This window comes from Erpetoichthys calabaricus, chromosome 18 (assembly GCF_900747795.2).
Source record: "Erpetoichthys calabaricus chromosome 18, fErpCal1.3, whole genome shotgun sequence".
NCBI lineage: Eukaryota > Metazoa > Chordata > Cladistia > Polypteriformes > Polypteridae > Erpetoichthys > Erpetoichthys calabaricus.
Genome location: NC_041411.2, coordinates 57,941,401 through 57,965,230, shown reverse-complemented (window position 1 = coordinate 57,965,230; position 23,830 = coordinate 57,941,401). Strand labels below are relative to the sequence as shown.

The following is a 23,830-nucleotide window of genomic DNA, read 5'->3' as shown; positions in this document are numbered from 1 at the left end:
AGGGACCAGACAAAAAGTAGACCATTATCCACTCTGGCAGAGATCTTAAATAAAAAAAATTAAAAAAAAAAAACAAGAAATGGAAATCATACTGGCTTGGTTGTAACCATAAATAAAAAAGGACAGTGTTTGTGAGTTAGATAAAGGCCCAGATTCAAAAAATGAGCTACAATTTCCCTTGGCTAATGGTGCCGAAAGCAGCACCGGCCCAAGCATGGCTACTGCAATGGCTACTTAACCAAAGGGGAGGACCTGACCATCAGAACCAAACTGTTACGGCTTTTTCAGCGGCCCCTAAATCCCTGACCACCAAAGCAGGCAAGATTCGCCTACACATGAAATGGACAAAAAAATATAAAGTTTCACCAAGTGTACAAATCATACAATTACATAATTAGGAACTGACACAACACATTACACTTTCAAATTACTCATAACCTTTATATAGAAATACCCAAACAAAGAACTAAAAATCGCAAATCAGTGGCAAGCTATCCTGACACATAGCCTAATCCCAGAAACAAGACTTGAACAAATCAAACAGGACATTGATGCTAACTTACAGATACAAACAGGCAATACCAACAACAACACAGTCTCATGCAACATACAGACAGATAACACATTCAACAATGTAAATTCTAGAACAGTAGGCACTACCACAATTGATATTGTTAACAACGAACCCACCAAGACACTACCCATTGAGGATTAGATACTACTACACACTGACAGAGGACATTGAAATAACACTCATATGATGCACAGGAACAGACAAGTGAGTATCCAGTTATACCAAAACCACCAAAAACGAAGAAACTGTCACTATTATGAAAATATACTTCCACAGCACACAGATACACTTAAAACACTAGCAGATACGCATACACCGAATAATGCAGCTGCAGTCACCACCATCACCCAGTCTGAAAAGAAAACACCAAACAGAAAGCAACACAATGACAACACACCAACCCTGGAAACCTGCCTTGGAACAGCGACTAAAAACATAGATAAAGTACATTAGACGTTACTTAGGTTAATTAACAAGGAGAACAACAAATCAGCAAAACTGCAAATAAACCTTCATTAAATATTAAAGAGAATAAAAACATACACGAAACCTGAAGAGCACAATGAACATATAGACACATACATCAATACACTTAGATAAAAACTCATACTAAAGAGGCTGAAACATAGCACATTATGCATACTATGAAAACAACAAAACTCACAATTTCAAAATATTGGAAATCTGTTATATGGGCACATAGTGAATAACACATCAATAAAAAAAACAATGGCATGCCAACACAGGAAAACCTCACTGGTCTTATTCGGTAAGTTTAAGTTTAAGCTTAGATGAAGGAGGAGCTACAAAATATGGTCAATATAACACAAATGCACTTCAAGCAAATGACCTTAACAGATCTCACAGAAACAATAAGGAAAACACACAAATGGAAGGCAGTGGGCTTGAATGGAGTTCACAGTTTCAGGAATAAGAGTTTCACCACTTTATACTGTACTTGGTACCTGAAATCAAGCTGACATTCATTATACCCAATGCACACCTCAGTTTTTAACAGAAGGCATCAAGTAAATGAAACCCAAGTCATAGAAGAAAAGGCAGAATTTGAATGGAGCCCATGAGGTACAGATCGGAGACAGGGGGTCGAGAGTGAAAGCCCAGGGGATGAGCGTAAGGCTAACACTTGTGGAGGGCTGAAGAAAGGCTCATTGGCAGATTTACTTGGGAAAGTAAGAGCAGCCCATCAGGCGGTGTCTTCTACAGGAGCCGATGGACTGGTGGGGGGTGGGCGAGGAGTGTGAGTGGCTCGGTAAAGTGTCCCATGTATGCCGACAATGGCAAGATTCGAGCCAAGATATGAATATTGACTGCACATGTTGGTGGGTATCTCCTCTGGCTCAGGATACCAATAACTGTGAGCTATGAGGACACCAGAGTTTGAAAGAAGCGTGGAGGCTCATGATTGTTTTATGCTAAGGATGACTACCTCGATTTTAACTCAATTTTATTGGAATATTTGTCTATTTATGTGATTTTAACCTCCATAACTTTGCAATTGATTTTATCCTGGATTAGTTATTTATTTATTGATGGTGAGCACTGTACTTTTTGCACCCATGTTTGATTTTGTTTGAATGTGAATAAAAGCACCTCCACACTTATACCACCTCTTGACTGTGTGTGTTCTTACTTTTCACAGTGTATCCCCAAGTACTTTATTGAAGGTTCTGGGTCCAAGATGCTTATAGAAGTATTTTAAGGAGTGTGGAGCCAACCTGGATCATCACAAATGAGTACAGAAGGGAGAGGGATCCTGACAATTTGTGAGGTAAAACTTCCTGTGGTCAAGGGCTATGTTTTGTTTATCTTCTCATGTGTATTTTTCAGATCCTCCATACTTGTGTTTTATTCTTAAAATTAAAACATTCACTATGATCCAGAACTTCATCTATAACAGTTGAAGATTTCAGTTTTCATATTTTTTGGTTAATCATCTTTGACTCTCAAGACAGACTGAAGGGTCTTCCATTTACAAGTAGTTTTATTAAAATATTTCAACTACTGAATTGAAATGAAAGCTTAGTACAAATTTAGGATTATATTTGACTAAAAAAACAGACAAATACCTCTTCCACAGTGTGAAACAACTTACTGTTAAATTATTGGCAAAGAAAAAAGTGGAGCAAATGTAATTTAAAATGATTTGCTGCTGGCAAAGGTGAAAAAAATATAGTGCTACAACAGGTCACATGAATTTTAAGAACCACAATTCAAGGTTTGAGCTTTTCAAATAGACAATCTTTCTTACTATACAAAAATGTTGAACAGATTCAGCACCATATTCAGTTGGCCAATTATAGAAGTTAACATGTACTTCTTATCCTCCCAGGAGGCCCTTGTTCTGTCCCTCAGAAAATTGCCTCAAGCTCAGTTTGATTAATACTCACTTTTGAACTATCTACAATGAAAATGCACATTGACACCTAAGCTTTTAAAACAACTTGAAGCTAGAACATAGCAGAAAAGCCAGCATACCATGTACTAGTACAGTACATGCCACAGAATCTTTAAACAAAGATTTCACAAGAAAGAATGAAAACCAGGAATTTCAAATACACCTATTTACTACAGCATAAGCTTGTGGGGCCAGATACACATCTGAAGACAATCCATTAAAATGTTTGTTGTGAATAGAGACAAAAGTCTGCCCTGGAAAGTCTACACCCAGAGGGCTTTCTCCTAACACATACTCCCCCAACACATCCAGTCCATGAAGTTTAAACCACTGGGGTTTCAGGGAGAGAGCAAAAAGACACTGATCAAAAGACTTGATGCAGAAAGAAAATAAAAAAGCTAAAATTGCTGCTGTCAATTTAGGAGCTCAGAAGCACAATGCAACTGAAGCCTAATAATTAATTTTTACATTGTAATGAGTGCTGTTCCCTTGCAACAGGTTATGTTAATTTCTAAAATGTGCAATATACTCTCTGCACACAGTGGTAGATAGTTTATCATAATCATAAATTTGCTCTCTCCCAGGTTACCGAGAGCACTACTAATCTTTGCAGTTTTAAATTACTGCAGCTTTAAGCAAAATTCACTTGTGTTTGTCTCCTGATGTATGTCTGGCTTCAGCAAGACCAACTACAACGCCACACCCCATCACAAGAAATACCAACTTAACAGTTAATTTACTAATCATAATTTTACAGTTATACAATGATTTTGCCACACTATGTTCAGTATATAAATGGCACTTTATTGCTAATCACCAGGAAAGACAAAAAAAAAAATATTTATTTATTGAGTGAACTCTCCTTACCAGCTGCTTGGTCTGCTCAGCTACCTTGACTCGTGATTTTGCAATCTGCTCATTCACCAAACCCTTAAATGAAAAAAATATATATATTTGTGCCATCCAACAGACATTAAAGTACAATTTTTTTCAGAATGTCTGCATTTTACAAATGTTTAGTTACAAATAATTTAAACGAAGTAAAACAAACATTTTTCAATACAGAATGCTATGTTTAAAAATAGTTTTCTTATGAAAATGCATAATAAATATGTATGTATATATATATATATATATATATATATATATATATATATATATATATATATATATATAATGGTACTAATGTAGGGATAAAGAATACATCTCAAAGAATTGTATGGCTAAAAATAATGAAATAATAACCACTTAATAATTTACTAAATAAAGTTAGCTAAATCATATTTTACAATTATTAAAATAGTAGCTTTCTATTCAAAATGAAAATATACCCTTATTAATACAAACATATAACGCAAATAGTCATCTTAAGCATGGCATGAATTATACTATGTAAATTAAAAAATAAATGATCAGTTAACAAACAAAAACTACAAGTAATCATCATACACAGTATGGTACTAATTACATTGCCACAGTATTATGGTGTAATAACACAGTAATGATAGTCTTCTGAATGGAATTTGCTCTGATCTAGAAGAATTTGCTGTTACAACAAAAACTTCACATATATCAAAATTGTCTCAAATGAGAAAAAAAATTCACACTGTTTTATTTGAAATAGGAGAAAGTGGTAGACATTTTTAAAAAATTATTAACATATGTACAAACACTCTGCTAAGCATTTAAAAAATTCCCAGTAACAGCTCACTTGTGTAACAAAATGGAATGTCGTTGAAGAGCACAAAAAGATGAATTGGATAACATGGCTAAGCATCTTTACTATTCTGCTTTAAACAAACATGAACCAATGAGTTTTATGCTGTTTCAGATACTAACTATACACATTCTTACTATATTGTAATTTTATTATATAATGTAATTCACTTCTAGCGAGTCAACCACTAAATAATAGTAAGAGAAACCAACTTTAAGATAATAAAATGTACTATAATATTGCTGTTCCCACTAAAACAGGGATAAATGCTTCATAGGCTAAATAAGAGTTTCTTTAATACAGCAGGCTAATTTAAAGACTGGTAGGCAGCAGGTTTTTTGTGAAGTCATGAACTGGGACAGCAAGTGTGAACCTTTTCTGCATTGTAAATCACGAAATTGGCTTGAAGGAGCTTAACACACACATACATACATACATACATACATACATTATTCAAAAACAATTTTAATAGTTGTTTACGATATTTGCATTTTGCATCAATTTTTGAACACAAAGTTGTTCATTTAATGATTTCAGTAGTTCTATATCTGGGTGTGTGACCACAATATTCAGTCTGTTTCATGGATATACACATGTGCACAAAAGGATCATAGCTAGTTGTTCTTGTTTACACACTATGGCATATAAGAAGAATATAAGCTTTGCATTGGGAAATTTCATATGAACATCCTTTCAAGTGGAAACAACTAGGTTGAACAATTCAGAGAAAGCTTTGTTACCCAGTTTCACAGCACTGATCTCCCATCTAGTTTTTATATAGAAACAACTTACCAGTAGAAAATGTGTGTATGGCATGCATGATGCAACATTTAGTTGCTTTCAGAGGCTGTTTTGAAAGATGAAGCATTATTATACTTGGTTTATTTATTTCAAAGACAAACATATTTATTAAACATTTCTGTACCTATATTTTAATTTTGAAATAACTCATAATATATAATAATTACTTGTACCATATATTAGTAGAGTACAGTATATGAAATGTATGTTTTTTGACAGCATGTTACAATATCACAAAATAAGAGGTGGCTGCAATAACTGTCATAGGCAACTTATTACATCAATTGATTTACTATTGTAAGTTGTTGGTTGGGGATAGTTTGTGGACAATTGTGGTTTTTAAAAGAAATACACCGAGTGACGTTGCAAAAAAAAAAAAAAAAAAAAAAAAAAAAAAAAAAACTTTCCTGACAAAATCCTTAAAGAATAAATATACCAAATTTCAACTGAATCAACTCTCTGGAAGCCTATCTGTTCATGCAAATGGTCAGGCATAATGACAACAGGTGCTTTCTCATTTTATGTTAACACATTTTTTTTAAGCTAATATTCATTCTTGTCCAAATCATGCAGTCAATCAGCAGCAAAATTAATATTTCTCATAAACCTCCAAACAAAATTATGCATGGATGGAAGGCAACAGAAGCTCAGACTTCACAAAATGGCAACTCATTTAGAAATGTAATGACATGACAGTATCAAATGCAGATAATTAAATACACTTAAATAATATAATAAAAAAATGGCATAGTTTTTTAGGTAGAACATGCAACTATTTTTGTTATCCCACTACAGAAACACAAATAAATGCAATGAATTTGACAACAGACAGACTGTAAATGAAAAGTAAATCCAAAATATTGCTAATGCTGCATAAATGCTGTATGAAAATTGAAATGGATTCTCAGAGGTGAACAGGAAACTAGTTTAACAACTTATTTATATATCAGGTCTTCACATTTAAGATAAAGTTTGTACTACAACACTTTTTTTAACATCACCAGCTCTTGTAGCTTTCAAGCAAACAATATGAAAGCATTACTGAAAAATGCATTTTCATATGTACATTTGGTACTACTGTCTGATTTTGCACTTGAAGCAAATCATCTTACCAAATTATCTATTTTTTCTGGTCTACACTAGTTTCCAATGTAATAATAATAATAATAATAATAAATTTTATTTATATTGCACTTTATATTTTAGCAATCCCAAAGTGCTACAGAGTAAAAATAGAATAATAAAATAAAAAAAAGAACAGAAGAGTCTATAAAATACTTTAACAAAATGACTTTCTAAAAAGATGAGTTTTTAGGTTTCGCTTAAAGGCCTCAGTCGACTGTGGGGCTCTCAGGTAATCAGGGAGGGCATTCCACAGCCTCGGCGCCACCGATGAAAACGCCCTGTCACCCATGCTGCTGAGCTTAGTTCTGGGGACTTGAAGAGTGTTAGTGAGTACAGAGCGGAGGGAACGTAAGGAGTTATGGGGGGTAAGGAGTTCCTGTAGATAAAGAGGGGCATGTCCATAAATGCACTGATGGGTAAGAAGGGAGACCTTGTACTCTATTCTGAATGAAACAGGGAGCCAGTGAAGGGTTTTCAGGATTGGGGTGATGTGATCATGCTTTCGCACCCTCATCAGGATCCTGGCAGCGCTGTTCTGAATATACTGGAGTCTCTGGATACTCTTGCCAGGAATCCCAATGAGGAGTGCATTACAGTAATCCAGCCTGGAAGAGACAAAGGCATGGACGAGCTTCTCTACATCTGCCAGGGTGAGTAATGGGCGGAGTTTGGCGATGTTCTTGAGATGGTAAAAAGATGACTTACAGAGATATTTGATGTGTGTATCAAAAGTAAGTTGGGAGTCCATTCTAACACCCAAATTAGTAACAGATGTGGAAAGAGGAATATTTTGGCCAGAGAAAGTAATACTGGTGATGGTAGAAGAGCGAAGATGATGTGATGTACCAACTAAGATGGCTTCTGTTTTGGATCTGTTCAACTGAAGAAAATTGAGCCTCATCCAAGCCTCTATCTCCTCCAGGCAGGTAGACAATGTAGATGTTGGCAGAGGAGCAGTAGAGGAGGTGGGAGTAGTCCTGAGGTAAAGCTGAGTGTCATCGGCATAGCAATGGAACGATAAACCATGTCTGCCAATGACAGTTCCAAGGGGGAGCATGTAGATAGTAAAAAGGATAGGGCCCAGCACAGAGCCCTGTGGAACACCACAGGCGACGTTGTGGGTGTGGGACTTTGCGCTGCCAAGGGCGACATGCTCAGTTCTGCCAGTCAGGTATGATGTAAACCAATTTAGAACAATTCCTGAGAGTCCAATAGTGTATTGCAGGCGGTGAAGAAGGATGTTATGGTCTATTGTGTCAAAAGCAGCTGTCAGGTCAAGGAGGATAAGTAGTGAAGGTGAACCAGTATCTGCCGTCATCAGAAGATCATTGGTGACCCTGACCAGGGCTGTTTCAGTGCTATGGCCAGGGCGAAAACCAGACTGAAACTTTTCAAACAGATTGTTCAGTTTGAGATGATCGTGAAGTTGTGCTGCAACTATTTTTTCCAGGACTTTGGAGAGAAATGGAAGATTGGAGATGGGCCTATAATTGGAGAGAACTTCAGGATCCAAGGTGGATTTTTTCAGTAGAGGTCTGATGACAGCAGTTTTTAGTGCAGAAGGAATATGGCCAGCCAGGAGGGACTGATTTATTATCCTGGTGATAAGTGGAGAGATGGCAGAAATGTTGGCCCTCAGCAAGGGTGAGGGGAAAGGGTCCAGGGAACTAGTAGACGGTTTCATTTTCCTGATGACATCCTCCACCTCTTCCCGTGTGGCAACAGAGAAAGAGCAAAGAGGATGGACGGTCTCAGACAATGAGTCAACAGTTGGGAAGGGCAAGATATCCTTGGTAGAGAGGTGTAAACGGATATTATCAACTTTTTGTTTAAAAAAGTTGATATACATGTTGCATCTGTCATCAGTGGTCTCAGAATGGGCAGGTAAAGGAGGTTTGACAAGATGATTTATGGTTGAAAAAAGTTTTTTAGGGTTGCTGGAGCCATTTCTGATGATGGTGGAATAAAACTTGGACCGTGCAACCTTCAGAGCTTCTGCATACGCTCTCATGTGTTCTCTGTAAGCCTGTTTATGGACAGTCAGCCCAGAGGCCTTGAGCCGCCGCTCAAGGACACGCCCAGCCGCCTTCATTTTTCGCAGCTCGCAGGTATACCAAGGTGCTGAGCACGAGAATGAGACGGACCTAGATGTTAAAGGGGCGTGGAAGTCCAGGAGACTGCTCAGGGACTGGTTGTAAAAATCCACAAGGTCAGCAACAGAGAGGGAGCTGATAAAGTCAGAGGAGAGAAATGTAAGGTCCAAGGCCAAGGCATCCACATTGATATTCTTCAGATTTCTGAAGTAGATCTGTCGTTTTGGTTTGATACGGGAGGAGAAAAAGGGCAGCTCCAATGACACAACTTTGTGGTCTGAAATACCAAGATCAAATACCTGTAGATTCCTGATTGGGGCACAGTTTGAAATGACCAAGTCAAGAGTGTGACCCCTAGAATGTGTGGGAACATCAACATGTTGTTGTAGGTTGAGAGAATCTAGCAGCTCAAGGAAATCAGCAGTGAGATAACCTGTGGGATTGTCAACATGAATATTTATATCTCCTAAGATTATGATGTTGGCAGAAGTAGCACAGAGTGTTGTGAGAAGATCAGTAATTTCCGGAATAAAGGCAGAATTGGGTTTTGGAGGTCGATAGATAAGGAGAACAGTCAGGGGAAACGGGGGCTTACATTTAAATGCAAGGCACTCACAGGAAGATATTGCAGGTATCGAGATAGGGGACAACCCCAGGTCCTGACGGTGGATAACAGCTATTCCACCACCACGCCCAGTGCTGCGAGCTGCCTCCAAGTAACTGTAGCCAAGTGGACAGGCTTCATTTAAGGCAGAGTAAACCTCTGACTGGTGCCAGGTTTCTGTCAGACACATGAAGTCAAGTCCTTTTTCCCTGATGTGTTCTTCAATCAGTATGGATTTATTGCTGATAGATTGGGAGTTAAATAGTTCAAATTTAACCAATGACTGTGAAGTAAATCTCTGTACAGGACGCAGAACATTAAAATCCACTTTACGCAGCTTAGAATTCATTCCACAAAATAAATCCAGCCGGGGATGTGAAAAACGAACCGGCTGGGACGACGTTAACAAAGACGCACCAGCCGTGGCGGCTGACATTGTCGTGATGCGGCGTGGGTTGTTAAAGTTCACTCCCCGGCGGCGGTGACGGAGCGAGGCAGGGAAGTGTACCGGAGCATCCGAGGGCAAGAGGCATTTCGGGAGCATTGACTCATGTTGGGAGCCAGGAGAGTTGTTCCTAGAGAGGATCCGGGAGGCTCGGAGCCGAGCCCTGGTGCCTCCACGCTTCCCACGGCGGCGGCGTTTCCATCGGCGACCGGCCAAGCCGTGGACAGTGACGAGGAAGGCCGGGACTTCCTCAAACAGTCGGCCAAAGGTTTGACTGAACTCCGGAGTCAAATGTCGAGAAACCCCCGCACTCGTTCGAAGAGCCAAAAGGGTGAAGCGATCATAACGAATGATCGAGTCAGGAAGAGCATCACAGGAGTAAGTAAGCCGAGAAAAAAGCAGGAGTAACAAGAAACACAAAAGCCAGAGTGGCTGACGGCGTGCCTCAACAGTCGGCGCCATCTTTTTATCATGTATATATAATGTAGTAGTGGATCATCTTCAAAACTATACTATTAAACTGCACACTTTTACCACACCATTAGCAGTGGAATCTCCAATCAAAATATAGCCTGTACTATAACTTTGGGAGTTGGAAGCTTGGTTCAACTGGCAACCTATTCATTGTTAAAAAGGAATTTTCAAGCTCTCTCTGTATTCACATGTGTTTTCTCCAAGTATTATCAATTTCACCACAACTCAGACATTTGTAATTTAGGATGATAGGCCTTCTACAAGCATGTCCTGTTAATGCAGCTGTTGTTTAGTTTTATGTTCTGCTACTGTTAAGTTTATTTAACACAATTTCTGTGATCATTTAAAGGTACATGGTTTTGTTTTTTTCAATTGAGAAGCATTTTTAAAATCACTGTTTATTGTTTGTGTCTTTTTGTTATAATTAGGGGAGATCCCTCATGATGTGGAATGAAACAGCCACAGGAGTATTGGATATCTTGGCTAGTCATTAGGGGGGAAGCTCCCAGAGGGAGTTCAGTAGAAAGGGGTGGAAAAGCAGGTCAGAGATCAGTATATTTGTGCAAGACAATAAGTTAAAAAGGCTGGCTGTTTTTATGGTAATGTTAGCCAGTCAAGTCAGTTGTGATGTTTCTTGAGTCGTTTTTTTTCCTGTTTGACTTTTTGACTGCTAAAGCCTTATCTTTCATTTTTCTTGTTACTTTCCAGTACTGTACTAATTAACCAGTGTTGAAGGGTAATAAATGGGTGGGATTTTACTTGTATTTCTGAAAATATTTATCGACTGTTGTATTAATTGTCTTTGGACATTGCAAACACTTCTTGCTTTATTTTTTCATTGTCTTTTTTATTTTTCTGGACATTTAATTTTCTCTTTTTCATAATGCAAAGCACCCGTTGCACGTACTTTAAAAATTGTTCCAATAATAAAAAATGTAATTTTAAAAACTTGACTAGTACCTTTCTTAGACTCTGTGACCAGTCTGGTAAGATTTACTAGGAACAATGAGAATCCTTTACCCAGAGTGCTGTATTTAATAATCTTAGTTTTCTTCTTTATTTTCCCAATACTTTTTATATTTGATAATATATTGTAATCATTTTGCTATATAAATCTTTACTTATATTTATTACAAAAAAACCCACATGATAAAACAAGTTATAATAACATACATTGAAACAAAGCAAAATTTAGACTGAAAGTAACTGACAAATGTGCCAACAGGCAAGATCTAGATTTTTTAAAACCTGAGTTAATAAAATTGTAAACACTTCAGAAACTTTTTACAGTTTTTTCTTTGAAAGTACTTTTCAGTACATTTCAGTAATAAGGTAGTGAACACTTACTACACCTCTTGTTAAAAACTTTCATCATATTCAACAATATTTTTAGTTCCTAGCATGTAACTAGATCTAAAGAACTGCTGTGATCAAACTGCAGCAAAATCATTCTTCCATCCACCCATTATCCAACCCTCTATATCCTAACTAAAGGGACACGGGGGTCTGCTGAAGCCAATCCCAGCCAACACAGGGCGCAAGGCAGGAAACAAACCCCAGGCAGGGCACCAGCCCACCACAGGCAAAATTATTCTTGCTACAGTAAAACAATTTTTTCGTTAAAAATTGTTGTATTGTCTTTTAATAAATATTACTATTATTATGCACGCAAAATCATCATATCAGTTCCTTTAAACTGCTCCCATTCTGATGGGTGACACTTTGTCAAATACATTTTTTTCAGTACCTTTATTTACACATTTCTGCAAAGTTAGCGAGCTCATCTCACAGCTCTGTTAGGCAAAGTTTGAATCTTGACCCTAGACTGGTATATGTTGAATGTGCAAGCTAAAAGAGAAGGGTCTGGCTGTGGATCCTGTGACTGAAGCAGCCACACAGGGTTCTGCTGCTGGAGGTCTGTAGCCAGAGTGGTTTTCCGCTTGTATCCCAAATATCTGTAGTTTAGGTTGAGGGACAACATTAAATTCATCCAATATGAATGAGTGTTGCATGTTCATAAACTTGCCTAGTCCAAAAATGGATCAGTTTGTTATCAGACTAATTTAGACATGTGTAACTAATTAAATTGACAAATCATTTAGCTAGCTAGTTACTACAAAGATGGACCAGGTAAAACAACTTGGATATCAGCACTTATGCTGTACATTTCCACAACATTATTTAAAGGACTCAGCCCATAACAAATATAAAATAATCATTAAAAAAATGACAAAATCCAAGAATATATTCCAAGATATCAGTTAATAATTAGCAGAGCTGGACTGTATTGGAATACAGTACAATTAACAGTATTATGTATTCAAAATACAAAAGCAAGTATTCTGGAGTCAGCTTGTGTTTTTAAAGATGGATTCAATGAAACAGTTACTTTATGAAAGTGAATACTGAATTCTTTTAAACTACATCTTATCTACAAATTTAATCAGCCATGGATTGAAAATATTAGAAAAAAAAATCCAGAAAGTTTCAAAATGTAAAACTTGAATTTGCCATGTGCCGAGTACTATGCTGAAGGCACACCAATGAAGTAATATGCAGGTAATGGCATAGCCTAGTTGTAGCCTCCTGACATTTCACAGATCCTTAGTTTCTGTACTACATTGCCCATTATTTGAGCATTGTTCACCTCACGCATTGCTTGTTCACTACTTGTGCTGTGTGTGGTTAGCTGGTTTATTTAATGTTCAAGCATTGGTAGATGGTGTTCTAAATGTTTTCTATTAGAGAAAGCGCTAGTCTTCCTTTCTATCTCTCTTTTTTGTGCTGGAAGTGCAGCGCTGTAGGTGTAAAACAATTTGCAACATGCCGCTGATTCTGGTGGTTTCTGTTTGCTTTTTAGGTGAGCTAAACTCTTACATAAATCTTGTTCTCTTTACCAAGTTTTCTAAAAGTGTTTGTTGTTGCTTTATATTTGTTTGTGTGTTAATGAGTAACAGTTAAATAACTATTGCATGTTTTGAACATTAGCACTACAGTTGCAGTTTTGTGACACCCTGCTGAATCTGGCTGTTCTGTTTGCTTTTTAGCCTGTTGAGCCTAATTGCACCTTGTAACGGGTAATAATGTTAAAAGGGAATTTGAACAGTGATCTGTAGTTGACTTTATTTGAAAAGATTAGACACGGTTATACAATGCAGAGAATGCCATCTGGGATATGTTCTAGAAAGAGAGGTTAGTTGCTCCTGGATCACAGAACGAATTCCGGGTTGCTTTAGCATAATTTCGCACCACTGGATTAGCCTTCACCAGAACAATGGATTTCAATTGGCTAGATTAGGTTGATCTGGATTAAAGCATGTTCACAGCAAAATTTACAAGCCCTTATGAGTCAAGCACTGAAAAGTTGATCAACCAAGGACTACAAGTCTGAAAAACAGAGGACAACCTTCAAGACGTGATGGCGGCAGCGCATGAAGATTATAAGCACATCCGATAAAAGAGGAGCAGTAGCTGCCAAGGAAAGGGAGATATTGTGAAGGAACAGCCCTGAAAAAATGAATGTGTAAAACAGTTAATCCCATGTAAACTTTGTGTGGTAAATTGTTGCATTGTACAAAATATACCCCTGCCGATGTTACTTGAATACTTTACAGCAGGGGTCCCCAACCCCCGGTCCGCGGCCCGCTACTGGGCCGCAGCCGTCTGACAACCGGGCCGCGAGAGAACTGCTGGCAACGGAGACTCACTCAGAATTTTCAGAACGCTTGGCGGGCAGGGCTTTGCAGCGGCGCAGAGAGAGGAGAGAGACCGAGGTGAGAGAGTACAGTAATCCCTCGCTATATCGCGCTTCGCCTTTCGCGGCTTCACTCTATCGCGGATTTTATATGTAAGCATATTTAAATATATATCGCGGATTTTTTGCTGGTTCGCAGATTTCTGCGGACAATGGGTCTTTTAATTTCTGGTACATACTTCCTCAGTTGGTTTGCCCAGTTGATTTCATACAAGGGACGCTATTGGCAGATGGCTGAGAAGCTACCCAACGTACTTTTCTCTCTCTCTCTCTCTCTCTTGCTCTGACATTCTCTGATCCTGACGTAGGGGGATTGAGCAGGGGGGCTGTTCGCACACCTAGACGATACGGACGCTCGTCTAAAAATGCTGAAAGATTATCTTCATGTTGCTCCCTTCTATGCAGCTGCTTCGTGAAGCGACATGCTGCACGGTGCTTCGCATACTTAAAAGCTCGAAGGGCACGTATTGATTTTTGACTGTTTGTTTTTCTCTGTCTCTCTCTCTCCCTGCTCCTGACGGAGGGGGTGTGAGCTGCTGCCTTCAACAGCTTTGTGCCGCGGTGCTTCGCATACTTAAAAGCCAAACAGCCCTATTGATTTGTTTGCTTTTCTCTCTATCTTTCTGACATTCTGTGCTCCTGACGTGCACTCCTTTGAAGAGGAAGATATGTTTGCATTCTTTTAATTGTGAGACGGAACTGTCATCTCTGTCTGGTCATGGAGTACAGTTTAAACTTTTGAAAAAGAGACAAATGTTTGTTTGCAGTGTTTGAATAATGTTCCTGTGTTTCTGTGCAAATCTGTGACCCAAGCATGACAATATAAAAATAACCATATAAACATATGGTTTCTACTTCGCGGATTTTCACCTTTCGCGGGGGGTTCTGGAACGCAACCTCCGCAATGGAGGAGGGATTACTGTATTACAATAAAGTATTTTTATGGTCCCGACAGTTTCCCCATATGACACGAGTCTATAGAAATCACGTTACTACGAAGTACATTCAGCAGATGCTTTCATTACAACGAAGTGACCTTGAAATGCTTGAACGAATCATCCACAGAGCAGTTAGATCTGTGGTCGCAGCTCACTTGTGCACATTTGCGCAACGTTCAAACAGAAACATTGTAAAAAAAAAAAAATAAAAAAAAAATCTCTTTCTTCGAACTTTCCTCGTAATGTTTTTTTTGTTGTTGTTTTTGTTTTCTGTGGTGTTCAGTGATACCTTTTGCTTATTGCTTGTCAACATTTGAAAAACATCCATTGGAATTTAACTCATTGTCACCCTCCTATAGAAACGGTAGACACGAAAAAAGATAGCAGTGTTAATGTTTGTGATGTGCAATCTGTAGGAATGGCAAATGCAAAGCATACTGTATGTCTTTGTTATACGCAAAAAAAGAAGAAAAATCTTGGGTTGAAAACGTATGCGAACTGCTTAATAACTTAATAATAATAGAAATGTTATGTAAATTGTGTATAAAACTGACCCCCCCAAAGGTCCGTGGAAAAATTTGCATCTAATAAAATGGTCCTTGCTGTCAAAAAGGTTGGGGACCACTGCTTTAAAGTATATGCCCTCAAGAAAGCAGTGTATTCAATTTTTGCAATATTAATTATATAAAAAAAAACCTGAAATCAAAATTGCATTAATAAGCATATCAGGTATAAGTACCGGTTGAAGAGGGGAGTAGTCAGAGCCATTCCTTTAAATGGTGACGAACTCCGCAGATGGGATAAAGGTGCGCAGCTTGTTCCACCAGCGAGTCTATTATCAGTTATTATTATTCATAAATGCCACATTTGTTTAAATTTGTTTGCCATACCTGTGTATCTGTGGAATTCTTCTTTGATGATGGTTATTTCTGTTTTGGGAAAACAGCCTGTGTATGTTTGTGTGCAGATGCTGCTTAGGTACACATTTGTGATTACTTAGCCAATATGTGTTAAAATTTGCTAAAAATACTGGCCTTAAAAAAAGGAAATGTCCATGTTGTGTGCTCAGAACCACAATGTGTTATTTCTGAACAAGTCACATTTTGCTCAGATAAATTAAAGCCCTGAATGCAGAAGAACAACGTTGATGCAGACATTCCTCTGGCCATGTCAGAATGTCGAATCTTGGTCAAATTATAGAATTTGGTGAAGGAATTATGCTTCTATGTCAACTGCTCTTTCATGAAGAGACACAATATTTTCAACATTTTATCAGCTTTTTCTGCTTATTAAATAGTGCATCTTGGATCAGCATTTCTGACAGGACATTTACAAACTTTGATTTTATGGTTGGATGCGATGCTGTGGCATCAAAGCTTTAATTCTTTACATTAAACCCACTGTTTTTCAGGTTAGCTTCAGAGCACTGAGCTGGATTTTGCTAAATCTTTCATTCTGGAAGAAGGAGGTACTGATCCTGTTCCGAAAAACAAGATTAACAAGCTATCTGCAACTTTGATCGCATGGATCACACAATTCTGGCTTAATCAGTTCCAGAAACACAAGTTTGAATAAGTTACACAATTTGAGTATTCACTCAGAATAAAAATCTGAATACATTAAGGACTGTAGATTCAGCATTCAGTAACTAGATACTTTTATAGAATATCCTACCCAACACTGATGATTAGTACTTAATATAGAAAATCTTTCCAAACAGCAGCATATTTAGTGTACAGTGATGCAGAAAAAGATTGTACTCACCACTTCCTGCGATTCTTTATTCATTAATTTTTCAAGCTCTGCAATTTCCGAAGATATCTCTTCAAAAGCTGCCCGCTGTTCTGGGGGAATTGTTCTAAAATAAACAAGCAAAAATAAACAAAAATAAAACCACACAGACTCATTAAAAAACAATTGATTGCTTAAAAACACAAATCTCTAGATAATGTATTCTGCTTCTGCTTGTAACAAGAATGAAAAAAAATTGCAGTTCACTAAATATTACTTACAAAGTAAATACTATGAGTCATAAACTATGTATCTTAGATTTTAACCAGATTAGAGAGCTCATAAGGTAAATCTGACAATGTCTGCATTTGTGCAATTGATGTGTTCTATTACTGGAACAGCAGCCAGGTGATTGATTAATTCAGTCAGTCAGTCAGTCAGTCAGTCAGACTCACTCACTCACTCACTCACTCACTCACTCACTCACTCACGTCTGTCTGAAGCCGAATGCGCAGTTGCCTTCTACGCATGTCCGAAGCCGAATATGCAGTCGCCTTCTGTGCAGCTGCCCTAAAAACCTTATGAGACCGACATCGTGGCAGGCGGCGGATTTACGGCCGCGAAAATTCAAAGAGAAAGGCGACTTTGACCGACATCCAACCCCAACATCGCAGGAGGTGGCGGATTTACAGCCGCAAAAATTCAAAGAGAAAGGCGATTTTGATTAAAGCTCTAGAGGCCTGAAAGGCGATTTCGACTACAGCTCAAGGCCTAATTACGTATTCATTCAATACACCTATATCAGGTTTGTGGTGCTTATACTTATTACTATTCCACTCGTGCCCGTTTCATCTTACGTTGTTGAAACGGGCTCTTTGTCTAGTGTATAATAAAAGAATGTTGGATATTGGGGCATAAGCAAATGTAAAAGAAAATGCAAGACGGCTTTATTACCATCAGAATGTGTATTTTTAAGCTTGGATAATCCAATCAGTGCGCAAAGGATTGCAAGAAGATGTGAACAGTGGTGGAGAGTACTGAAGTAAAATTTCTTCGTTACTGTATTTAAGTACATTTTTCAGTGCATAAGTAGATTTAACTATGGATACTTTAGACTTCTACTTCCCTACATTTTATAGCAAATATCCTGACTTTCTACTCCACTACATTTTACAGCCACAAGGATGTTTTGTTCTTTTTAAACAACCCTTTTCAGTGAATCATGGGAAATGAATGAATCGATTTAGTGGAGCTCCACAGGTGTGCTAAAATGGATGCAGGATGCAGTCAGCCTCTTCCATTTACATTAGTGTTTCTTATTGGGTCAAGGACATGTATGTGATGGTTCACCATATAATCCATCCGTCCATCCATTATCCAACCCGCTATATCCTAACACAGGGTCACGGGGGTCTGCTGGAGCCAATCCCAGCCAACACACAGCGCAAGTCAGGAACAAATCCCCAGGCAGGGCGCCAGCCCACCGCAATCACCACATAATTGTATGGTAAAATCAACCAAGTTTGTCCAAGTGCGAATTCTGTATAAAGTGATGAACTGCCTGCTATTGATCATATTGTTTGGAAAAGTGAAATATGTGAAAGAACGCCATTGGTGCATCACAGACAGCTTTAGTTTCATTGGTGCTAAAATATAAATAAGTATTCCCACCTTCCATCTCACAACCAGTGGAAAAAAATCAAACTAAGAAGCAAAGATACATATGAGAAACTGGGACAGAGGAGGAAATGACAGATAGGCTTATAAAATGAAGGGATCATGGCACAAGTTTGAAATGTCTAAGTGAAAATAGAAGGTATGGCTCAAGGATTTAGTGTCTTTCAGACTTTTGTGACAGGTGAGTCAATAGAGTGAGGATATGTACAGGCATACAAAAGTATTCAAACCGCTTGAAAGTCAGCATAATTTACTGCATGACAAAATGTTAGTACACATATTTATCCATTCAGTATTTTTAATGTGAACTCTTATGCTGTAACAATACATTTCCAAAGTCAAAGTAAACCATTTTCAAGGGGATTGAATACTTTGCATGTCCCTATATAGAGTGCTGTGGCAGTGTTTTATACTAAATGAAGTTTCAGTAGTCAAGTCAATTAGTTAGTTCCTCATTGCGTGTTTGTTTGCCTTTATGGCATAAACTGAATCTATATCTGCTACTTAGGTGCAAAGAATACATTATATTTATTTACATGTTGTATATGAAATGGATAAGTTATTACTGAGGGTTACATTACCTTAAATGTTTAAACTTTATTGAGCTTGCTCAGTTGAGGTTCAGTTTATAGACTCTTCAAGTTCACTTCTTCAAAAGGTTAGTTCAGTGGTTTTAATCAAAATCACACATCAGCCTGGTATAGTTTTACTTTAGATAGCAAAGTATCAAGAGCTTACTAAAGTGGCATGCAGTGGTAGACTGAACTATTTTTTTTTTACGTTTTTCTTTTTTTTCCCCATAATGTTCTGTTTTGCACAGTGCTGTATATTGAGTGCTGTGTGTTTATTTTCTTTATGTCTGTTAGAGGCACATGTTTGAGCAACACAAACCTGCAAGATTGTATTCTGTATGACAAAGGTCTGTTTTCACTCATCTTTGATGCTTATGCACTCTCAGACAAATTTGCTGTGAATTGAAAATACTTTGGGCTTTTTTTTTTTTTTTTTTTTTTAAAACTGTAATCATGTATCAGCCCCTGTGAAAATCCAGTGCCCTACCTGCTGAATTTATTTTGGTGCTGACTCTGTAATTAACAAAAACAGATTGAATTGACCTGTTATGGAATTTTAGAGTTTTTTTTTTTTTCCTCTTCTTCAATGCCTGTCCCCAATTTTATTTGACATATGTAATGTTCAATAATAAGGATAGCAATGGGGTTGGGGGAAGAGCCTTTTGAGTTTGGACACCCTGGGGGTCTTACTCTGGCTTTGTCAGCAGCATAATCTGAATTGTTCTTAGTTAAAATGGTACCACCTGTACTATTTTTGCATTTAACTCAATATGCATTTAGTAAGCACACCTAACATTATATTATACTGTACTGTTGAATCAGGTGATACATTGGACAAGCACTTTTACTTTAATACTTTAAGTATATTTTTAAGTAAGTACTTTCTTACATTTACTTAAATAGAAATGTCAATTGGGTACTTCTACTTTGACCAGAGTAGATCGTTTGAGTACTTCCTCCACTACTGGACATATAATGAGGACTTTGGACTTTAAGGTTAACATGTTTTTTGGTTAGCTAATAGTAACTTAAACAATCAACCAGGCCATTGAAACTATTAAATAGTCCAATTTCAGCTGATGCGCCATCTTATATAAAGTAGCATTCAAATGCACCCTATAAAAGACCAGAGTTTAAAAAGCACTTTTAGAGAGACATCACCACTGCCAGAAACAGAAAATAATTCTCTGCCATTTACTGTCCCTATGCTTGCAAGCATTATACCTGGCATGAGAAGACTAAAGCTTTCCGTGCGACCCTGATTTGAATCATTAAGATTCTCTATTTTCCATAACTAACATTTGACAGGTGTTTCTGCAAATAAACAGAAGTAATGATTGAAGTAAAGTTTGAGTATTACTTAGTTGAAGATGCCTTGTTGTTTAGGGGCATTTGGCAATGACTTAATGTGTTAATATCACAAACTATGTTCATTTACGTTAAGTTCTTTCAGGGGTAGAAGTTTGTGTGCAGACAGCTAAACCTGTGACTCAGCTGTTAGAATATCTGTGCAGTACTTTCACAGGTAGTTATATGGATGTAGTGAAGGACAGACTGGTATTATCCTTTTTTCTGCTATGGCTAGAATACAAGTCCTGACATTAAAAAGCTGCTGCCAAACACTGTTATTGCCAGCTAAAAAGTCTTGTTTCCATGGCAGTGCCTCTTACCAGAATACAGTCTTCACACTTAATCTTATAAGATGATCGATACCAGACCAGAGGTATGAGCAAATAAAGGCCATTTACTTCAGGATGAGTAACACTAACGTACAGAACTTTGTACCAATGGTCAACCAAAAGAATTGGCTTATGTACAACCAAGAAACCAATGGAAAGACCTCTATTCCTTCTTTCAAAAATACATCGTAACTCACCTCTTTTTTCATCAAGTTTACAGGTCAACCTGGCTGTAACTTTGGCTGCCTACAACCAGAACCCACAGTTTACAGAGCAGGGCTCCAGACAAAAATTCACTTCATGGAGCCAGTGGCCCCTAAAAGAAAAAAATGATGTGACAATAGCTTTGATTAAGGTGCCAAATAATCAAATGCTTAAATTATTAATCATTCAGTCTCTTAACCTTCGAACCTCCATATATGTGCGCCTAATTCTTTTCCTTCTGTGCAGTGCATCCTTCCCTTGTACATTTCCATTCATCTTGATGATTTGTGTCAATGAATGTCATAACTTTCACACTATGTACTGCCATTAAGAAAAGTGTACTTTATTCAAGTTCTGAGTTTGTATCACTGAATGTCAGCGTCAGAAGGCCATCCAGTATAATTTGGTCTTCTTTTCCTCTTGGTTGAAACAACCAGCCAGCAATACATTTTGAAGAATTTTAGCAGTCTAGTGTTCACTTTGTAAGTGGCAGACACGGGGCTCTGCTCTAGCTGGAGTAATAAATGTCCCTTCCAGTGGATAGGACAAAAGGGGTCAGTGAAGAAAAAAGTGACAAGAGTCTTTTTAAATAGTTTTAGCTCAATGTTAGCTGTCCAGAGTTCATTTTGTAAACAGAAGAGCATTTCAACGACAAAGGCTCAGCTGTGGAAATGAGTGTCCCCTCCAGTGGATGGGATGGAGAGGCACATTAAATATGAAATTAATATAGAAAACTGTCTACAGTCTTTTAAAATACATTTTTAACAATTTTAGATATACAGTATTCATTTTACAAGCATATTACAGGGGTACGCATTTCTACAGTAAAGGCTCAGCTGTGGAAATAACTGCCCCATGTGGGGGAAAAGAATGGAGGAGCACAGTAGATAAGAATATCCTATAGAAGATATACTTATTAAAGACACTGTACACTATTTTAACAACACTGTGTTCATTTTGTATGGGGGAAACAACAGATAAAGATGGCCATTGAATACTTTTTACAAGTTTTTAAAAAACATTTAATCAGTTTTAATCTGCCATGAACAGCTGTGCATGTAACAAGTTTTATAGGATTACACCTACTGTGAAAATTAGATTCTCCCTCAATTTAAAGGGCTGGTTAGTACAGGCAAGGGATTTTTCTTTCTTTTTTTTTGATAAAATTCAAAGGATAAACTATTTCATTCACAGTTTTAATCATTCATATCACATAGGTTAAAACTGAGTGCAACAACAGCCTTTCTACTGGAAATGTTTTTTTTTTTCTGGATTAGTACATTTATTTTAATGATTTGTCTTTTAAATGTCTTCAATAGCGTTCTTAGGTGTTGACTAATGAATTATTAGTTACTAGCCAACCTGCGGCGTAACATACACCGCATAATTATGTATTGATGGGTGAACACTTGCTGAACGACACAGTTGTCCAAATGGGGTGGGTTTGTGGATACCACTGTGAGTGAATGAAAAGATGGACCTCTGGAGAGAGCAACATACAATTGTCCGTGACTGAAAGCGGGATCGTCAGTGACGATGGAGGCCACGCTGGTGAAAGCTACTTCGTCGGTAGGGATAAGTTTCAGCACTTGTTCATTAAGGTGTAGCGAGTCTTCGTTGTTGACGCTTAATATAGCTTGTGTACGGAGTTGTTCCGGAGTCACAGTTGAGAAACACTTTTTTAATGTCTTTTAAGCACAGGGAAAAAAATTAACATGTGAAACATCCGTAATGTAATAAGCCACCAAGTAAAGTAACATTGCAACAATGCACGCTACGATCCGATCGCTGTAAACAGAAGTGAAAACAAAATCGAGGCCGGTGCATTCTTTAACTGCCTTGTAGCGCAGTGGTAGTGCTGCTGTTTTGCAGTAAGGAGACTGTGGAAGATTTTGGGTTCGCTTCCTGGTTTCTCCCTGTGTGGATAGCGCTTTGAATACTGAAAACACTGGTATATCAATGTAATGAAGTATTATTATTCTTATGCATCCAGCGCTCTCTCTTGTGTGTGTGTGTGTGTGTGTTGCTCGCTGCACATGTTCCTGCAGGCATACCAGTAAGTGAATGAAAAGATGGAACTCTAGAGAGAGCAACATGCTCATTTTTTTAAATGAGTTTTAAACACAGGGGGGAAAAAAACCCAGCCTCCCTGCTCAGCTGCATGTGTGAGGCTCTCTCGCTCTCTCTCACAGCAGCCCGGGAGCCTCCCCAGCCCCCCTCTCTCTCTCTCAGCAGCCCGCGAGCCCCCTCCCCCTCTGTCTCTTAGAAGCACGGGAGCCCTCTCTCTCTCTGTAACATTGCAGCAGTTGTATAAACACCTTTTTTTAAAATGAGTTTTAAGCACAGGGGGGAAAAAGGAACATTTGAACAAATCCGAACTTTATTTAAAAGCCAACCAAGATAGTAACATTGCAGGAGTTCACCATTTTTAATCAGGCGACTGACAGTAGTGGAGTCAGGCACAGAGAAGGTCAGCTGCTGACAAAGCGTCTCGACTGTTGCAGGGCGGTGAAGCAGGTGACACGCTAATGAAAAAGAGGCACAGGGCTTACTGGTTTTTAAAGACTTCATTGTGTTTTAACCTTAGTTTTAAAGGATTGCGCGGCTCTCTCTGTCGTGTATGTGCCTCTGTCTCTCTGTCACGCTGCCTGTGTGTGCGTGGCTCTCTCTCTCGGGCTGCCTGTGTGTGCCTCTGTCTCTCTCTGGCGCTGCCTCTGTGTGAACCAAGGTTCCACTGAGGTTGACTAATGAAAAGTTAACGTGGCTCAGAGCTGCATGTGGACTGTGGCACAGACAAACAGAAATGACGGCATGTTTTCCGAGGCATCGTGTCCGAGTTGGTGGGCATGGCTCTTCGAGTTGTCGTCGTATCCAATGGTCTTAGAGTTGGTGGGCGTGGCTCCTTCCTGCGTGCGCCATGGGTGTCTTACTTGTCGGCGGCTTAGTGAATCCACGCCCCTTCCGGCGTGCTTTCCATGGGTGGCTACTTGTCTTCCGGCTTAGTGAATTATATATATATATAGATA

The 23,830-nt window shown here is 38.3% G+C and overlaps 1 protein-coding gene across 1 annotated transcript in view; it reads right to left on the bottom strand.

Moving 5' to 3' along the window:
* nuf2 (UF2 component of NDC80 kinetochore complex) overlaps window positions 1-23,830 on the bottom strand; it is an 83,916-nt gene that overhangs the window by 14,061 nt on the left and 46,025 nt on the right. Inside the window, exons 8-9 of the mRNA XM_051921499.1 lie at window positions 16,706-16,799; window positions 3,858-3,920 (exon numbers count right to left, since the gene is read on the bottom strand). Of these exons, the coding sequence (XP_051777459.1) occupies window positions 3,858-3,920; window positions 16,706-16,799 (157 nt within the window). The remainder of the gene's footprint in view (window positions 1-3,857; window positions 3,921-16,705; window positions 16,800-23,830) is intronic.